The following is a 16,674-nucleotide window of genomic DNA, read 5'->3' as shown; positions in this document are numbered from 1 at the left end:
TTTTAGACGTTGCAAAGTTACACCGCCGGTTCGGTATTGATCGATTCGTGTAACGGCCGGAGCTCTTACAGAATCGGCTTTTGTCTTCTAGCGCTACCACGCATTCTTTTCTGACCACTTGCACAGTACTCTTCCAGGTACTCTTCCAGGTACTCTTCCAGGTACTCTTCCGATATCGAGTAAAGTAAATGCATCGTTACAGAGGGCTCGAAAACGAGACTTTAGAATTCACGACGCTAGCTCGACGCTTGCGTACGCTGCTACCGGTAGTCTAGCAATATTTATTACACAATTCGAGCAGCCAGAAATTCTCTTAAAGTCACTGGACAGATCGGGGTGAAAGCAAACTGACCGGTAGTCGGGTCTGTCAGCGCTCGCTAATCCTTTAATCGACGCGGCCGTTACTTACCTGTTGAACTTTGATTACTTTTTCTTTTCTTTTTTCCGTTTTTACTCGCGCAGAACGCGTGGCGCGAATGCCAACTTTCTCGGCCTGTCGAATCAGCTGAAACTTGAATACATTCGCGATCCCGATATAAATTCTACACAGTCGTTACCTTTTTAGCCTTTTGCGTTCTTTTCATAAAAACTGTCTTCGTTCCTCGAATAATAAATGTTGTTCCATTTATTATCCCTAAGTGTATGTACAGTCAGTCCCATAAGTATTCGTGCCCTCTATATTTATTGCAGAAATTTGCTTAATTTTGAACGAATTCTTCATGTCTCCAAATAAATTTGTAACTGTAAATGTATACACGCGCGAAGTTTATTCGTGTACATATTTATAATGGAAAATTGATTTGGAAACATGAAACCTAAATTAGTTGAATGTTAGTTGAATACTTGATTATTTCAATTCGAGTAGTTGACTATTCAAATACTGTTCAAATAGCTGACTATTCGAAGTTATTAGACCATTCGCATGTTAGTCGAGATCTACATATTAACATTTTTTTTAATAGATTTAGAGGGTACGAATACTTATGCGACTGACCGTGTCTATTATTCATCGAACGAAGATAACCCAGTTTCTTCAAAAACACGAATAAAGTATCCACGTTCGATTATTCTAACAAACGAATCATTTTACCCAGATGACGTCCACCTCTGGCTCCACGTGGAGCAACAGTTCGAACCCACCCTAATTTCGATCATCTCTACCCTCGCTGTCGGTGCAGAGGGTAAACAGTTAGCGGTCTACGTGGACTAACGCAAGTTTTCAGTGTCCTTACGTAATTTCGCCGTCTATTAGCCAACGCGTCATGGAAATGTCAGCGAACCGCCCACAAATGGAATGGTCGCGGCGCGTGTAGGACACGCCACGCAGTCGTGGATCACGTCTCGCCTCGTAAGAAGCGAAAAAAACAAAGCTGCAGCCTTTGTCCTCGGGACAATCGACTGTCATCGGTCGTCGTCGAAGCGGTCCTTCTCGCTGCAGAGGTCTGAAAATAACCAAGTCGACTTCTCGGGACGTTAAAAATCTCGCTGTTACTTTTCCCATCGTCCCAGCGCCGAAACGTTTATTTATCAGACTTCTCTTTACCGGCTTTTCGGTTCGGGCGCGTCAGCCGAAAGTCACGGTCCGCTCGTCGTTGGGAATTTTGTTTTGACGTCCAGTTCGATGGATTTTTATCTGCGTCGGCGTTTTTCCTGACTCCGTCGCGCGTCATGCCTATTATCGTCCCGAGAAACGATCCCACGCGTAATTAAAGTCGAGATCGAAATACCTGTCGACGAGACGAGACGTTCGTCGAGGTGACCGCGGACGTTTTCTGGACGATCGTCGCGGAGGATAAAACGATGTGGGTCCTTTCACTCGTGACTCAGGACGAAAAATATGTTAATTAGACGGCGATCGAGCCAGGTAGATGATTGTTCAGGATTACTATATATAGGCAGCTAGAGACACATCGTCTCGCGTGTTTTCCCATCGCGCTTGTACACCGTCTACTCGATATTTGGCGATGCCGCGGCGAGCAGCGCCCACGTGGGCGGACCCTCCATATATGACGGGCCGGAAGGTTCTTGAACGCATCCAACGCGCCTTCGGGCTTTCCATCCTCGACGCTTCCTTTTATCTCCGCTTCGTAAACGATCCGAACGGGCGCGTTCGGTATCGCGATTAAGAGACGTCAAAATGTCACCGAGTGACCCTCTAATGGGCGGGGGCGTGGGTGGGGGGGGGACGGTTAGAACACTGTAAATTAGACGGGTAAGGAGCTCTTAGGGGTGGTCACGTGGCTATTCGCGACTCGATATCTTGGAAGCTGGTTCGTCAATTTTTAAGTGCTGCGTGGGTGGAATGGAGGGAATAACTTGAACATTTTTATGGAAATTCATTGGGTCTGTTTGAAATTGTTTCATAGCGGAGATTTTTGTTAGAGGATGGACACTTGGTTCTTCAGGTACCGAGAGATCGACTATTTAAATATTGCTCGAGAATTTGACTATTCGAAGGTATTGGACCACTTGACCATGCTAGTAGAATATTAGATTATTTTAATGGTACTTGAATATTCGATTACGCTAGTTTAATTCCAGTAGTAGACTATTGAAATATTGCTCGAGGATTTGACTATTCGAAGCTTTTGGAGCACTTGACTATTCGCTTGCTAGTCGAGTATTATATTATTTTTTAATGGTACCTGAATGTTCGATTACTGGAATTTTATTCGAGTAGTTGACTACTCAAATATTGCTCGAGGACGAAGCTTTTGGAGCACTTGGCCATTCGCATGCTAGTCGAATATTAGATTATTTGAATGGTACCTGAATGTTCGATTCTTGGAATTTTATGCGAGTAGTTGACTATTTAAATATTGCTCGAGGACTTGACTATTCGAAGCTTTTGGAGGACTTGACCATTCGCATACTAGTCGAATACTTGATTATTTCAATGGAATTTGAGTGTTTGACTACTAGAGTTCTATTCGAGTAGTTGACTATTCAAATACTGTTCAATTCCTTGACTAGTCAGAGCCATTAGGGCACGTGACCATTTCCATGTTAGTTGAATACTCGATTATTTGAATGGTATCTAAGCGTTCGATTACTCGAGTTCTATTCGAGTAGTTGACTATTCAAATACTGTTCAAGTAATTGACTATTCGAAGTTATTGGAGCACTTGACCATTCACGTGCATATTTGAATGGTATCTGAATGTTCGACTACTCGAGTTCTATTCAAGTACTTGACTACTCAACTACAGTTCAAGTACTTGACTCAAGTACTTGTGTATTTGAATTCTTGCCTGCTCAAGCACTACTCGAATACGCGATTCTTCCGTATATGGCAACAAACATAACGTATGTTGTTGGAGTAGTAGTCCTAGACGCAACGAGGCGAGCAATTAAAAACTTTTCCCAATTGCCTGGCACACTCACGCTTCGACCTTGTCCCGCTTCGCACGTAATTATGAGCGCGTCACGAGCGCGCGAAAGGATGACGCGCTTTTCCTCGTTTTTTTTTTCTCCTTATAATATTCAGATGCATAATGATTCGCTCGAATTTCGATCGAAACATTCCATATACATCGACTTTCCCAAGCCCAACGTTTCGGTCAATCGACGTTCCGCTCCTAACTGAAAGAACGAGGAGCCCCGTTAGGTCAAATCAAAGATTCATCGAATCCGTCGCCCTCGGCGGCTGACATTTGCGAGGATGGTCCAGACCTTTCACCGTTTTGCAATTAACGCGACCCGATATCGCGTGGAAGACGATTATCCTTATCGAGCGTTGCTCAATCGTAGATCCTAGCTTCGCTAATAAACGCGATTGAAAGATAATCAAATAATTCATTTAGCAGCTACTAAAACTATGCTCGTTTCCCTTGTTTGCAGGGTGTCCTGATCACTGACGTCGAGGAGGGCCAGCCCTGTTTGCAGTGCGGGGAAACGTGCTCAGGATTCTCACCCCACACGTGGAGGTGAGCTTCATTCTACAACATTTATATAAAATTTTACGAGATTATTTTCGTAATCACAGTAGGTCTTCCAATTCCCACGACTCAAATTATGACTTAACGTAGCATTAGTATCAATTAAAGAGACCAACCTCAAAAATTGAAAAATAAAAAAAGGTGTCCACCACTAGGTAGTACAGTAAATCATAATCAAAATCAAAATACAGTAAACTTCTGAGCCCATGTAGCTTAGCTTGGACTCTCAACCACTAGTCTCTAAACTCGTCGGTTACGACAAGACCTAGTCCCCCGAATGAAGCGTCTCTAAATAGTCGAAGAACCGACCTAACTGCTGGTAGATGAAATCGAACACAGAGGGATCCCATATGTAAGCGTAGATCCGCTGTAAATCGATCGAGGAACCGAGGTAGCCGAGTTGTTTCAGTCTTGTTTGGATGGCACCGAGTGGCTTTAGGTGGCATAACTGTGAATCCATCTCTTCGAGGCTATAAATGCACCAGGCGGCACGACACGCTGTCCCAACCTTTCTCCTCGAGGCCGCAGACCGATGCTGGAAGGAGCAACATCCCCTCCTTCTCCTACCGTGCCTCCGCCAATTAATTCGTTATTACCGCATTGCTGGCCCGTAAGTCACGGAGGGTAATTACCCAGCGGTAATTTCACCGCTGCTCAGTTACGCTTCGGAAAATGGATGCTCCGTGCAGCCTTTCTGGCAACAGTTCCAGCACTGTCCAGCCACTTGGTCACGCCGATCGGACACCAATCTTTCGAGAGGAGCGTAACCTCGACGGGGACAAACAAATTTCAGTGGTTTTGAGAGAAGAAGACTATTTTTGAGGGATTTATATCGCGAGAGAGTCAGGGGAGGAGCTACCTAGTCGGTAAGCCAGAGTACTCCATCTACGAGACTCGGTAATGCAGAGTAATAGGTCGATAATGTTGATCTAACGGTAAAGTAGACCGCTCTATTGATAAACCCTCTCTGTCGGTACGTCCAGTGTTGTCGACAGAATGTCGCACAGTCTCCTGCGACACGTACAAACCAATAATCTATCAATACAAGAATCCTGAAGAAGAAATTTGATTACAACGATCGAATTTCGAGAACAACGGCCTTGCAACGCGAGTATTTAGAGTTCATTCTCTCCGAGAACAGATTAAATTTTCTTTTTCACGGCGTCGCGCTTCTGCGTGCCCGCTAATCAAAGGCCAGAAAATTACGCGTTTCCTGTCCTTCGAGCTAATGGACGCGGATAATTATTCCGAGCGAGCAACCTGATATCCTGATTAGGGGACCACGGCGATCGATATAATGCATTAGACGGTGTACAGTTAATTGAGAAGCGACGGGATCTCATCGATCACTCGAGTCGGATCGAGGACGAGCGCGGGTGAATCGAAGAACTTCCAAGCGTGTCAGCGTTAACCAGAATATACCAGAGCAGCTAAGACTCGAGGCTCGAGGAAGCTCATTTCCGCCTCGTTTTTTCTCTCATCGAAACTTTCAACGCGATGCAAACGATTCGAGGAGAAGTCGTCGATTTTGGACCGCTTTGTTTTACATCCAAGACCCTCTGAATTCGATCTCATCTTCTGGCACTCAGAGCTACGAGTACTCTGAACCACTTTCGATAAAATCGTACAGAGCACTCTATCGGTAAGAGTTGGAAACGTAGAACGCTAGGTTGGTAAAGCCGGTCGTTTTGATGGCAATGTAGAACGCTAGGTCGATAAAATTGATCACTCCAACGATAATGCAGCCTGCTCTATAGATAAATCGGTCTCCAATACTGGAAAACTACGAAACTTCCAACTACTAGAATCGACTACCGATATCAATCTTCCTCGAATCTTCCTTGTGGCCGAGTCTCCACTTATAGGAGAGGGCTACCGATCGACAGGCGTGTTATTTTCTTTTTAACCGTGGCTCGAGCGAATTATCGACCAGAATGTAGGACGAATCTGCAACTGGAAACGAAATCGCGTCGTCCGGTACACAAACCCATTTCGTAACGCTTTCCTCGTGAATGGAGAACGGAGACGGGTAGTTAACGATCGCGGAGGCTCGTGAAATGCGAACGACAGCGATCGAGAAACGCAAATTTTAATTATCTAAATTTATCGCCGAGCCGGCGAGCCGAGCATCCGTGCTCGCACATGTCAACGATTTATTTTTGAAACGAGCTATGTCCGCTACCGCCTCCCGAATAATTGTAACAGTGTCTCTAGCGCTTGGCCCTGTTTTTACAAGCGGAGACGAGCCTAATTTGTCTCGGGACGCGCGGAGAAACGTTCGCGATCTGGAACGCGGAAGAATAACGAACATTCCATTTCGCGATTTCTTTATTATTTTTCCGATACAAACGCGATTATCTCGCTGGGATAAAAATTTATCCTTGGAGGCTGAAGCTTCTCGATGAAAACAAAAAAGGAAGAGTTTGGTAGGTTTGATAGTTTCGGAGATAAAAATTCATAAGTGCAGGCCTGTCTTCGAAAATAGGAAAAATCGTGATACGTTGAAGTTCTATTTTTATATATATATATAAACAAATTCGAAATCAACAAACCGATTACTTAAACTGCGATATACTTTAATTACATCGAAATCCTCGGCTTGGTATATATGTATATATGGGTCATTTTGAGGTTATCCGTATAGTTGGGTGGAAGAATGATCGGACAGAACTAATCGTGTGACATTTCCTGACATTAAACTGTAACCTGTTGTGTCGACACTAGGTTTAGAGCCTGTGAAGGTTGCTTTGCAGACAATGGGAATCGTAACCCGAAGGTTATTCTTTTAGAGACCTTTAAGTCCTTTACAGATAATAATCGTTTGGAAATTGTATTGCCAAATTATTTTGACATATGTATCAATTTTGTCGGTCACGAATATTTTTGAGTACCCACGAAATATTCAAACATTAATATTCTCGAATACTGACTCCAAAAGGTCACGATATTCGTGCTCCAAAAAGGCCAACGATTCCCATAAAACCTCAGAAGTCCAAGGGCGTTAAAAGGTAGCGCCAGTGTCGAGTAATAAATCGTCCAGAAAAGGGCACCGAGATCTACGGACTTTAGAGATATCTATGAACTTAGGGCTTCTCCTCGATGCTTCGATCTTCGCGCTGGAAACGGAACGAATCGCTCGCAAGTTCATTTCCATCGTAGTTTACGCGACCGCGCCTCCGTTTGCGCAGCGCCTACGCCTATGGGCGTCGATAATTTACGCAATAAAAGCGAACGGGTTGCGGCGTCGACGGGCCGAGCTCGTTGGCGTATTTTCGATTGTCGTTTCGCCGCATAAAATCGCACGGGCGTCGTGGCAGCGATAAACTTTCTTATCGATTTACGGGAGCCCGATGGGAAGCATAGTTCGCTTGATTTATAAGGCGCGACTCCCAATGGCGTTTGAGAGACGCTAGCGCGTCGATCGTGTGTTGAATTGAAGGTTTTGCCTTGTTTATTTCTTTCATGTTTAAAGTTTCTCTTGAGCTGGGGTGTAGGTTGAGAGATGGAGGTAATTGAAGGCAGATGTTGAAAACGTTCGACAAAGTTCGGATAGATGTGTCTCAGGTCGCCAGCGGCTGCGAACGTTCGGCAGGGTTCGAACACATGTGCCAACGTTCGACAAAGTTCGAGTAGATGTATCTCAGGTCGCCAGCGGGTGGGAACATTAGTCAGAGTTCGACCACCTGTGCCAACTTTCGACAAAGTTTGAGTAGGTGTGTCTCAGGTCGCCGCTTGTATCAAGATTTGTCAGGATTCGAGCACATGTGCCAACGTTCGACAAAGTTCAAGTAGATGTGTCTCAGGTCGCCAGCTTGTATCAAGATTTGTCAGGATTCGAGCACATGTGCCAACGTTCGACAAAGTTCGATTAGATGTGTCTCAGGTCGCCAGCGCGTGCCAATATTCGACAGGGTTCGACCACATGTGCCATGTCTCTTCTTAGCTTCCTTAAAAACTTATATAACCTCTCCCATTGAACGTGTAGACTTTTGGCAATGAGAATTACCCTTTATGTGCAAGCAGAATCCTCTGATCCAACGCGTGCAGCTGTTTACCATAGAGCGTCGTTCTCGTTCCCCTCGTTCCTCCTCGTCGGTGCAGCACGTGCTGTTATTTATAGATTTATCAGTTGCCAAACACCAGCGGAAGTAAACCGAAAGTCTCTCAATCGCGAGATACGGTGGCTCTTCGTGGCCTTAATTCGCGGCTGCAATTCAGCGTCGATCGGCGCCGCAGCAGCGTAAGCGGTTCGCCGTCAAATCGCGCGGACCGAGCGAATTTTACGAGCGTATTGCGTTCCAGGGGCGACGATCGTCGCGAGCACGTGGCCCCTACTTGCGGCCTCGTTATTTGCCAAACACCGACGAGACGCTTCGTGTAGCTTCGTGTAAACTCTGCGCGATGCCAAACCCAGTCCAGAACTACCGCCTCCAACCGAATCCTCCTTCCACCTAAGCGATCACGCCCTGATCCCTGGTCGTCGCGTTATCCTCGCGATCATTGCGATCCTCGGATCGAAATCGGTCTCCCCAAATATAGGCACCTGGTTGCGCGCGACGCAGTCACGTCACGGAGGGTTAGGCCGAACGCACACGGGGGCAACCGATTTGAAATTAGTGTTGCAAACTGTTTGCCCTCTTTGTTTTACCTACTCCACTATCTTTGTTTTATCTATATCCACGGTCACATGCAACTACTTTCAGAGTGGTTTGAAACTAGTTGCATGCGACCGTGGATCCAATTCTTCAGTAGGTAAAACAAAGAGTGAAAACGGTTTGGAATACTAATTTCAAATCGGTTGCGCCGTGTACGATCGGCCTTAGTCTTTGATTTCCCCTTTCCATCATAAATATCAATTCCTATTACCAAGTGTCCAATAGGGAACTTAACATAGTGCCAACTCGGGAAATAAATATGTCGTTCGATTGGGAAAGATTTGCTTGCTGGTGCATCTTTAGTTGAGCATGATGAAAATAGTAGCAAATAAAAATCGTGTGCGATCGGCCTTACTCCGCAGGAGCGATCGTTCCACTCGCCCCAGCTGCAAGCCTCGTCGAGTCTCGGCCGTCTCGAACGGATCCCCATTCGAAACGGAGCGCGTAAAACCGGTAGCGTTGGCCAGCGCCGATCGTGCCAGCAATCGCTCGAAACCCGAGTCACGCAGACTCCTGGCACACGGACGGCTATCGGCGTGTGCGCGTCCTCTCGCTCACCAGAACCAGTGAGTCATTCCCTCGCCGAAGCTCTGGCTGCATCGCTCTGGCTCCTCCTGGCGGGTCGGAGGAACACGTGCTTCGGAGCGATACGCGCCAGTGCATGGTCGACGGCGGGCAAGCGTCGTTCGTTTTTCCCTTTTGACTGTCGCGCGTTCCGCTTTGGCACCTGTCGCTCGTCCAGACGACGAGCTGCTTTCGGGGATCGTTGCTCGCGAGTTGCACGTGAGTGCGTGGGATGGGATGGAGAGGTGCTGGACCGTCAGCGAGTGAATTGTTGGGAGGCAGGAGAAAGGAGAGATCAGTTTTGGGGGAGGAACTCGAGAAACTCGGGAAAATTAATTCGAGTTCAAATTTCGTCTCGAAAATTAAAATTTGTAACCTATTAAATTCACGAGTATCATTCAAATTTATTTTCATGATAAAATTCTTCGAGGGTAAATTTCGACTCGAGAATTAAAATTTGTAACCTATTAAATTCCCGAGTATCATACAAATTTATTTTCATGATAAAATTCTTCGAGGGTAAATTTCGTCTCGAGAATTAAAATTTTTCACCTATTAAATTCACGAGTATCATCCAAATTTATTTTCATGGTAAAATTCTTCGAGTTAAAATTTCGTCCCGAGAATTTAAATTTTCAACCTATTAAATTCAATTCAAATACCATCCGAATTTATTTTCATTATCGTCTCGATTTTGGAATTAATTTCTCCGATTCGATTACTGGATCGTACCGTCGCGTATATGGGTGACAGAGATTTTCATTAAGGAACTTCGATAATTAATTGTAAGAGGTGAGTATTGACGGGAAAAAATCTGGAGAGAATTCGTAAATTTTGATGAGAATACAAAAATAAGCGATACGACAAATATTGGGTTCTATAGTTTCTAATCGCCCCGAGACAAAATTTTAGTCTCGCAGACCTTTTCTTGTGAATTAGGCTGACAATCAACGTGTTGATAGGGAGTTTAATAGGGTTAGTTTAATAGAGAATAGATTTGTATAGTAAATTTTTAGTGTAAATTTGAACCGAGTCTAGCCCTGGGAGGTACTCTCCTCGATTCTACTCTTGCTCCTTGGTTTCCGTTTTTAAATTACGAGACTTCTGTTGACGAACTCATGTATAGACACGCACAAATAATCTCCCAGTTATCTATTAGGTTGTCCCAAAAGTTTCGTTCGTTTCATTAATAAGTAATACATACGCAATATTTTATGTTTAATGTTACACTATTGAATTGTGTACGATTCATTTTGCTCCATTACTGTTACAACATCAACATGTAAGAAATTAAATTGTCTATTTATATAAACACTATCACACAAAATAATTATGTGCAAATTACGAAAGAAACTTTTGGGACAACCTAATACATAAATGATAGGACAAGTTCATTTAAACTTGACGTGTTCCATACCACTTTTCTCAGTTTCTCGAATGATAATTCCTCGTGTTCCCAGGTACCATTTTACCCAATGCTGATCTTTCTTGCTCTCCACAGTTCTTGACGATCATTAAAAATCTGGATAAGTGCATCAGATAAGTGCATCTGGATAAGTGGGTGATAACAGTGGTTTCGAGATGCATCACGTACCCAGGACAGGATCGATGTCCCGAGAATGATCCTGGATCCTTTTTCTGCTACCAGTGTATAGGTAAAATTGGATTAAAGCGCGGACACTTGTCCGCGGTGCGGCTGCCATCGATTCTGGTTGGAGGGGGGCGGGGGGGGGGGGCACCTGTTGCTCGCTTTCCGCACTTCCAAGCTGAGCAGCCGGTAAGCTCAGGGGAAAAACGATCGTGGGAGAGCACGAGTTTCGCTAGCTGTATCCAAAGTTTCGCAAACTACCCTATTATGTTTCACATCCCTGTTTATAGGCTTCCAGGTTATTTTACTACGACGCAGAGATCTAGAATCTTTTCGAAGAGGGCTTCTTAAACTTTTTTCATTCATTCCATTTGTGATTGTGATTTTTTTCGCGACCCAAAAAATATAAAATAAAGATACGTAAATATTTTGTAATGATTTATTCATTAGGCCGGGGGTATATATACATAAGAATTAATACGGTTTTAGAATCTGTTTAAGAACATACAAAAATATAAAATGAAAAATTGCACAAAGAGTTGTAAAATTATATTTATTATCGATACAAACATTCTGTACCCAATTTTTCATTTAAAGTGCAATTTTGCAATGATATAAATGAAAGAGAATATTAAATATTTTACATTGAAATCTCGCGACCCCAAGATTTCACCCATTTGGGGTCGCTGTTCGTAGTTTAAGAAGCCCTGTTTTAGAATCACAACTCATTTCTACTATTGTTAAGAGATAGAATGCTAGAGATCTCTCATTTAGTAGAAAGTAGGGATCTAGAATCTTTTAGAATTATAACCTTTGTTTTCCGAGCTCTTTTTCCTCTTATCATCTATTCACCTATCGACAATTCGATAGCTTCTGAATTTTTATTCGGACTGTTTGATACGATCGTTTTTCCCCCCGGAGTCTTACGATACTCGAGAGTACGCGAGTTCGCAGCGCGCCTAAGCCATCTCCGTCTACTTCTCTCGGCAATCGTGCGTATTGTGCAGGGATTACGAACAACGGCGCTCTCAGTATGCAGACCACGACTCCTGTTGTCGCAACGATCCTCGAGACGAGTCTATCTCGAGGATTTTTGCGTCAAGAACGAGAGGAAGCGTGTACAGAGACAGTTGCTGGTTTTTGTCTTTCGACCTTGACGAGGTACCTCCTCCGGAATAAATCTCCAGAGAATTTTCCACGTTAAAAAATCGAGGAATTCTCTATGACGTCAAGCAGACGCAGCTTGTACCTCAATTATGTGGGTACACTTGCAAAAAAATGAAAAATAATTCCCATGATGGAACTTGCGTCATAAAATGGGGATAAAAATAAAAAATTTTTTTTAGAAGATTTCAAATACTTTGTTTTTATTTTTGTATTTTATTTTTCGCGAAGTTCATTCAGAAACGGACATTTTGAAAAGGAAAACATTCAATTTGATCAATTTTTAGCAAATCTATAGTATAAATAATATAGTATATAATTATATGTAGTATAATTTGAAAAAGAAGACGTTTTTTTTTTTAAATATATAACTCTTTTTTTGGTTCAGTACAAAAATCTACAAAAATTCACAAAAAGGTATTTAGTATAGTACTATAATATGCAAAATATTCAGCCAAATAAAAAATGGTCGGCCCCATATATTTACAATAGAAGTTTATTTGGAAACATCAAACCTGACATTTAATTTAGACAAATTTCTTGAATAGATATAGAGAGTACAAATAGTTACGAGACTGACTCGCATTGCATTGTACATGCAATCTCACCTTTATTTCTAATACGCTCCAAATCTAGAACTAAATTTTACCTGACGACATCTATCCTCGATTAATTTATTCGGAGTTCCCCTTTTATTTGCGATACACTCGACGAAATCTAAATTCCAAAAAGGTCTCTCATCCAAACATTTCATTTCTAATATGATCCAAATCTAGAACTAAATTTCACCTGACGACATCTATCCTCGATTAATTTATTCATAGTTCCCCCTCTATTTGCGATACACTCGACGAAATCTAAATTCCGAAGAGGTTCCTCATCCAAAAATCGTAACCGCCCTCGTTCGAATAAAAAATTTTCTCATTTGCTCGACGTAATTAATGAAACGAAGTATTTAATTCTCGGGACAGTTGTAAATACCGCTCGTCACTGTCGCTGGCCAGCGAAGATAGCATCAGCGAGCGAGTGAACGCGCGCCAGAAGAGAGATTACGCGAACCTAGACGGTATCTGCGAGGCGTTTGTCTTCCCTTATGGTCGTGTATCACCGCGAAAGCGTCGCGAGCAACGCGTTACCTCGCTCGCGCACCGTTAACGTCCATTTGCCATGTTTCTGCCATATACGGAACTCGTACGTAGCGCTTAGTCGACATTTAAACTTGCATCGCGTAATATTCTCGATAGGAAGCTCGATATTTGCGAGGGGATTTCAGGATGGATATAGACGAACACGAATCTCTACTAAAAAATTAACAAGATTCACGCTCGTCGTAAGAATTAAAAGATTGAAAATTTTCTCTCCGTTAATCACTATCAACACTCCGCTTGTATCGAAAATAAAATGATTTTCAATCATAAATATGACTTTATTCGGAACGACCGACTCCCACAAAATCGCTCTGTTAAACAAAAGAGCGACGATGCGCTCGTGTGTCGCCAAAAGAATGCCAATCGGCGAATTCTTACAAAGCAAATTGTGTATCGAAGCCGAGACACCTGTGCCTGGCCCGTGGTTGCGTGCCACCAAAAGAACGCCGATCAGTTAATCCTTACGATATAAATAACGGGAATTAATTCAGGCCAATTTTGAGTACTAAATCGAATTTTATTTTTGAAGCAGGGAAGCACACCTGGCTTCGACTGATATTTAGGACCACGTATCTCGGCGTAGGTAATTCCGCTGGCCCACACAGTGTCTTGGTATGCAGGTCTAGTTATTTCGAGCTAGTGATTAAATCTCCGACCGAAATTTTCCTCGTCGTGCTCGAAATCGAGCATCCCTGTAATCGAAATTAATAAACGGTATAGGTAGTAATAAAATCGACACAGACCGAAAGGTTTCGAAACGGCCGCTGGATTTATCGATCGAACCGCGGAGAGATCGCGTTTGCTCGATCGGCGCTGAAATCGGCGCGACCGCGACTTCTCGATTACCGTGGCGGAATATCGAATGACGAAACGCAGAAACTCCACCCGTGTTTGTCCCGTTTCTTTCGTTTCGCGCGATTTAAGCCGGCCGCCTATCTCGCGATCGCGCGCGCACTCGACCGTCTATTTTAAATTCAAGCCACCTATCGCTCTCGTTTTTAAACGCACTAAACGCTGATTTACAGCCGCCTACTACCTGAGACCGCGCCCCCCCCCCCCCCGTCCGAGCGTCGCTGCTTCCGAAAACACGATAAAAGTCTATTTCAGAACCTGGCCCTGGCCTTTTCGCCGAAGCTTACGGTTAAGTACCCCGAAGCACCTTGTGTATCGGTGTCCCCCGTGTTGTCACCCGAGCCTTCGGGGAATCGGACGAAACGAGACGATTAAACCTCGAATGGTCGACGCGGCGTTCAGAAGTATCCATTTCGGTGGCTTAGGGGGGAGGGGGGAGGGGAAATTTGTTTATTTTTCGTAATTAACGAATCGATGGGTCCGTTTTTGTATAATGGCGCGTTTAAATTTATTGGAGACAGTATTATTGAGAAATTTATTGGGGAGAGGTCGAGGAGGAAGGTTTGTGGAGGAGGTGGTTGACTTTATGGTGGCCATTCTTTTTGGTACCAGGTGGAGGCAGTAAGGACGATACAAGGTCACTTATACTCGTTTTTTGAAATGGATCGAGGGGTTGGAAGATAAGGCATGGAGCATAGAGAGTAAAGAGTAGAGGTTGAAAGCATAAGGAATACAAGCTTCGGGAATGGCACTTATAGGAATATAGTAGTTGTCGCAGAGTTTTCTGGACCTTCTAAAGTTTATAAATTTCTTCTTCCCTCTTTCCAAAGACCCTCTGTCACAATATATCCAGTGCCACCACTTTGAAAAATTCTAAAGCCCCAATACGACATAAAATCCATACCCATTACACCCTATTCGCGAAGAATGAATGGAGGTGGTCAGAAGCGATAATAAATCATCCACGGATTAGGGGTTGATTCCATCCTCTCTCCCTACCTAGGAGCATCGACGCGTGAATTCTCGATCTAAAATTCTTTATTCGTGAATGTATGTTTATCTTACGCGAGATGCTGCGTTTGAAGTCGGCGTGCCAGGATTTTTTCTTTGATCGCAGCCGTCGAGATTAGGTCCAGAGTGCTCGAATAAGTATACGAGAGTTTCGAGTGCCGATCGAACCGAAACGTTCTCCTGGAAGGAACTCTCGAGACGCAGGTCTGCGATCGCTCGCGTTCGTGCTAATACGAAAGCCATTCGCAATATGCGGCCTAGAGAGGCGGAATTTTCAGTACATAAAATTAGCGTAGAATTATGGAGTAAAAATTGTTAGGACATCGTGCTATAGAAGGAAGATTTTGTACTATTTATTCCTTGCTGCAGAATGGAATATTGCATATTTCGGTGAATGGACCCGAGGAAATGAAATTCACTCGAAATCCACGTTCGCGAAAAAGTGTATTTTTCTTGTTGCGACGTTCGAAAATTAATGCGCGAGGATTTGTCGCGCGTCTTGCGAATCAAAATTTAATATTCGATTCAAAATTTCTTTCTTCGAGCTCAATTTTACCGATGTAGTCCCTCAATGATAGCTCCATTGAGAGAAACTCTAGAATTTATCAACTAGAATTCAAGAATTCAAGAATATCAAAAGAATTGAATACAAGAATTGAAAACATTAATCCTGAAAGTGAGGTGTTAAAGAAAATAAATATGGGTAGTATCGATGAATTTCAAAGAGGTTTCAAAAATGAGTTCTACTACAAATGTCAGATCGTATCATTTTTCATTGTATCGAAGCAAAATTTTAGCCTCGTTGGAATTTTTACGATTATTTGGCAGTCAACGTGTTCAAACACTCCAAGTTGGGTCACTCGAGACCCGTCCTCCTGGAGCCAACAGAAATATTATTTCGTCACCTCTCCTTTTCTATAAACTCAAGAACGGTCCGCGAAACTTCAGTTACACGAATCGTAGTTTCTCGATACGTACATAACGGACACCATTGTGGTCTCATCGAATCCCTCATTGAACCTCATTATCCCCGTCCGATAATCGACGTGAGATCGTTACGACGTCACGCAGGTGCGAGGAACACGGGCGTGGGTCCGTGATGTCGGTCACCCACGCGCGACGCAGTGAGATCACTTTTATACTTTGACTTTCTTAGTCACGGCCGCCTGCTCCGTTGTCCCATGTTCCTCTGAAAACGCCTATCGCCGTCACGGCGAAACGGGCTGCTTGCAGTCAAAAACGATCGTTCCCGGCCGCGACTGTTAACGACCTCATCGTTTAGCGTTTTTAGAGGCGCAGTAGCGTTTCCATTTTCCGGATGCGGGATAAAGTGGCTCCATTGAATCGTCCTTGTCGCGGAGAATTATCTACGATGCTCTTTGTCTCGCGCATATGACGAACAAAGGGAAATGAGAGAAATTGGTATTTTGTTCTTAGGTAGAATAGCGGGGAGTAAGGAATATATTTAAAAAATAAAGAAACACGTGGTATAATCGAACACGAAACTATATATATTCGAGTATTCGTGTGGTACTTGGATAGAAATGACAGAAATTGGTATTTTGTTCTTGGGTAGAATAGCGGGGAGTAAGGAATATATTTAAAAAATAAAGAAACACGTGGTATAATCGAACACGAAACTATATATATTCGAGTATTCATGTGGTACTTGGATAGAAATGACAGAAATTGGTATTTTGTTCTTGGATAGAATAGCGGGGAGTAAGGAATATATTTAAAAAATAAAGAAACAC

At 43.5% G+C, this 16,674-nt stretch overlaps 1 protein-coding gene across 5 annotated transcripts in view; it reads left to right on the top strand.

Annotated features, from left to right (window-relative positions):
• LOC128895861 (zinc finger CCCH domain-containing protein 13-like) overlaps positions 1-16,674 on the top strand; it is a 62,960-nt gene that overhangs the window by 5,123 nt on the left and 41,163 nt on the right. For all 5 annotated transcript variants that reach the window (XR_008461872.1, XR_008461871.1, XM_054158815.1 and 2 more), the window contains exon 2: positions 3,841-3,926. Coding sequence is in view for 3 of the 5 variants with exons in the window: in XM_054158815.1 (XP_054014790.1) it covers positions 3,841-3,926 (86 nt within the window). In the remaining 2 variants the exon portion in view is untranslated. The remainder of the gene's footprint in view (positions 1-3,840; positions 3,927-16,674) is intronic.

Source organism: Hylaeus anthracinus, unplaced genomic scaffold (genome assembly GCF_026225885.1).
Source record: "Hylaeus anthracinus isolate JK02 unplaced genomic scaffold, UHH_iyHylAnth1.0_haploid 5, whole genome shotgun sequence".
NCBI lineage: Eukaryota > Metazoa > Arthropoda > Insecta > Hymenoptera > Colletidae > Hylaeus > Hylaeus anthracinus.
The sequence above is the reverse complement of the archived record's forward strand: the minus strand, read 5'-3'. Positions and strand labels throughout refer to the sequence as shown.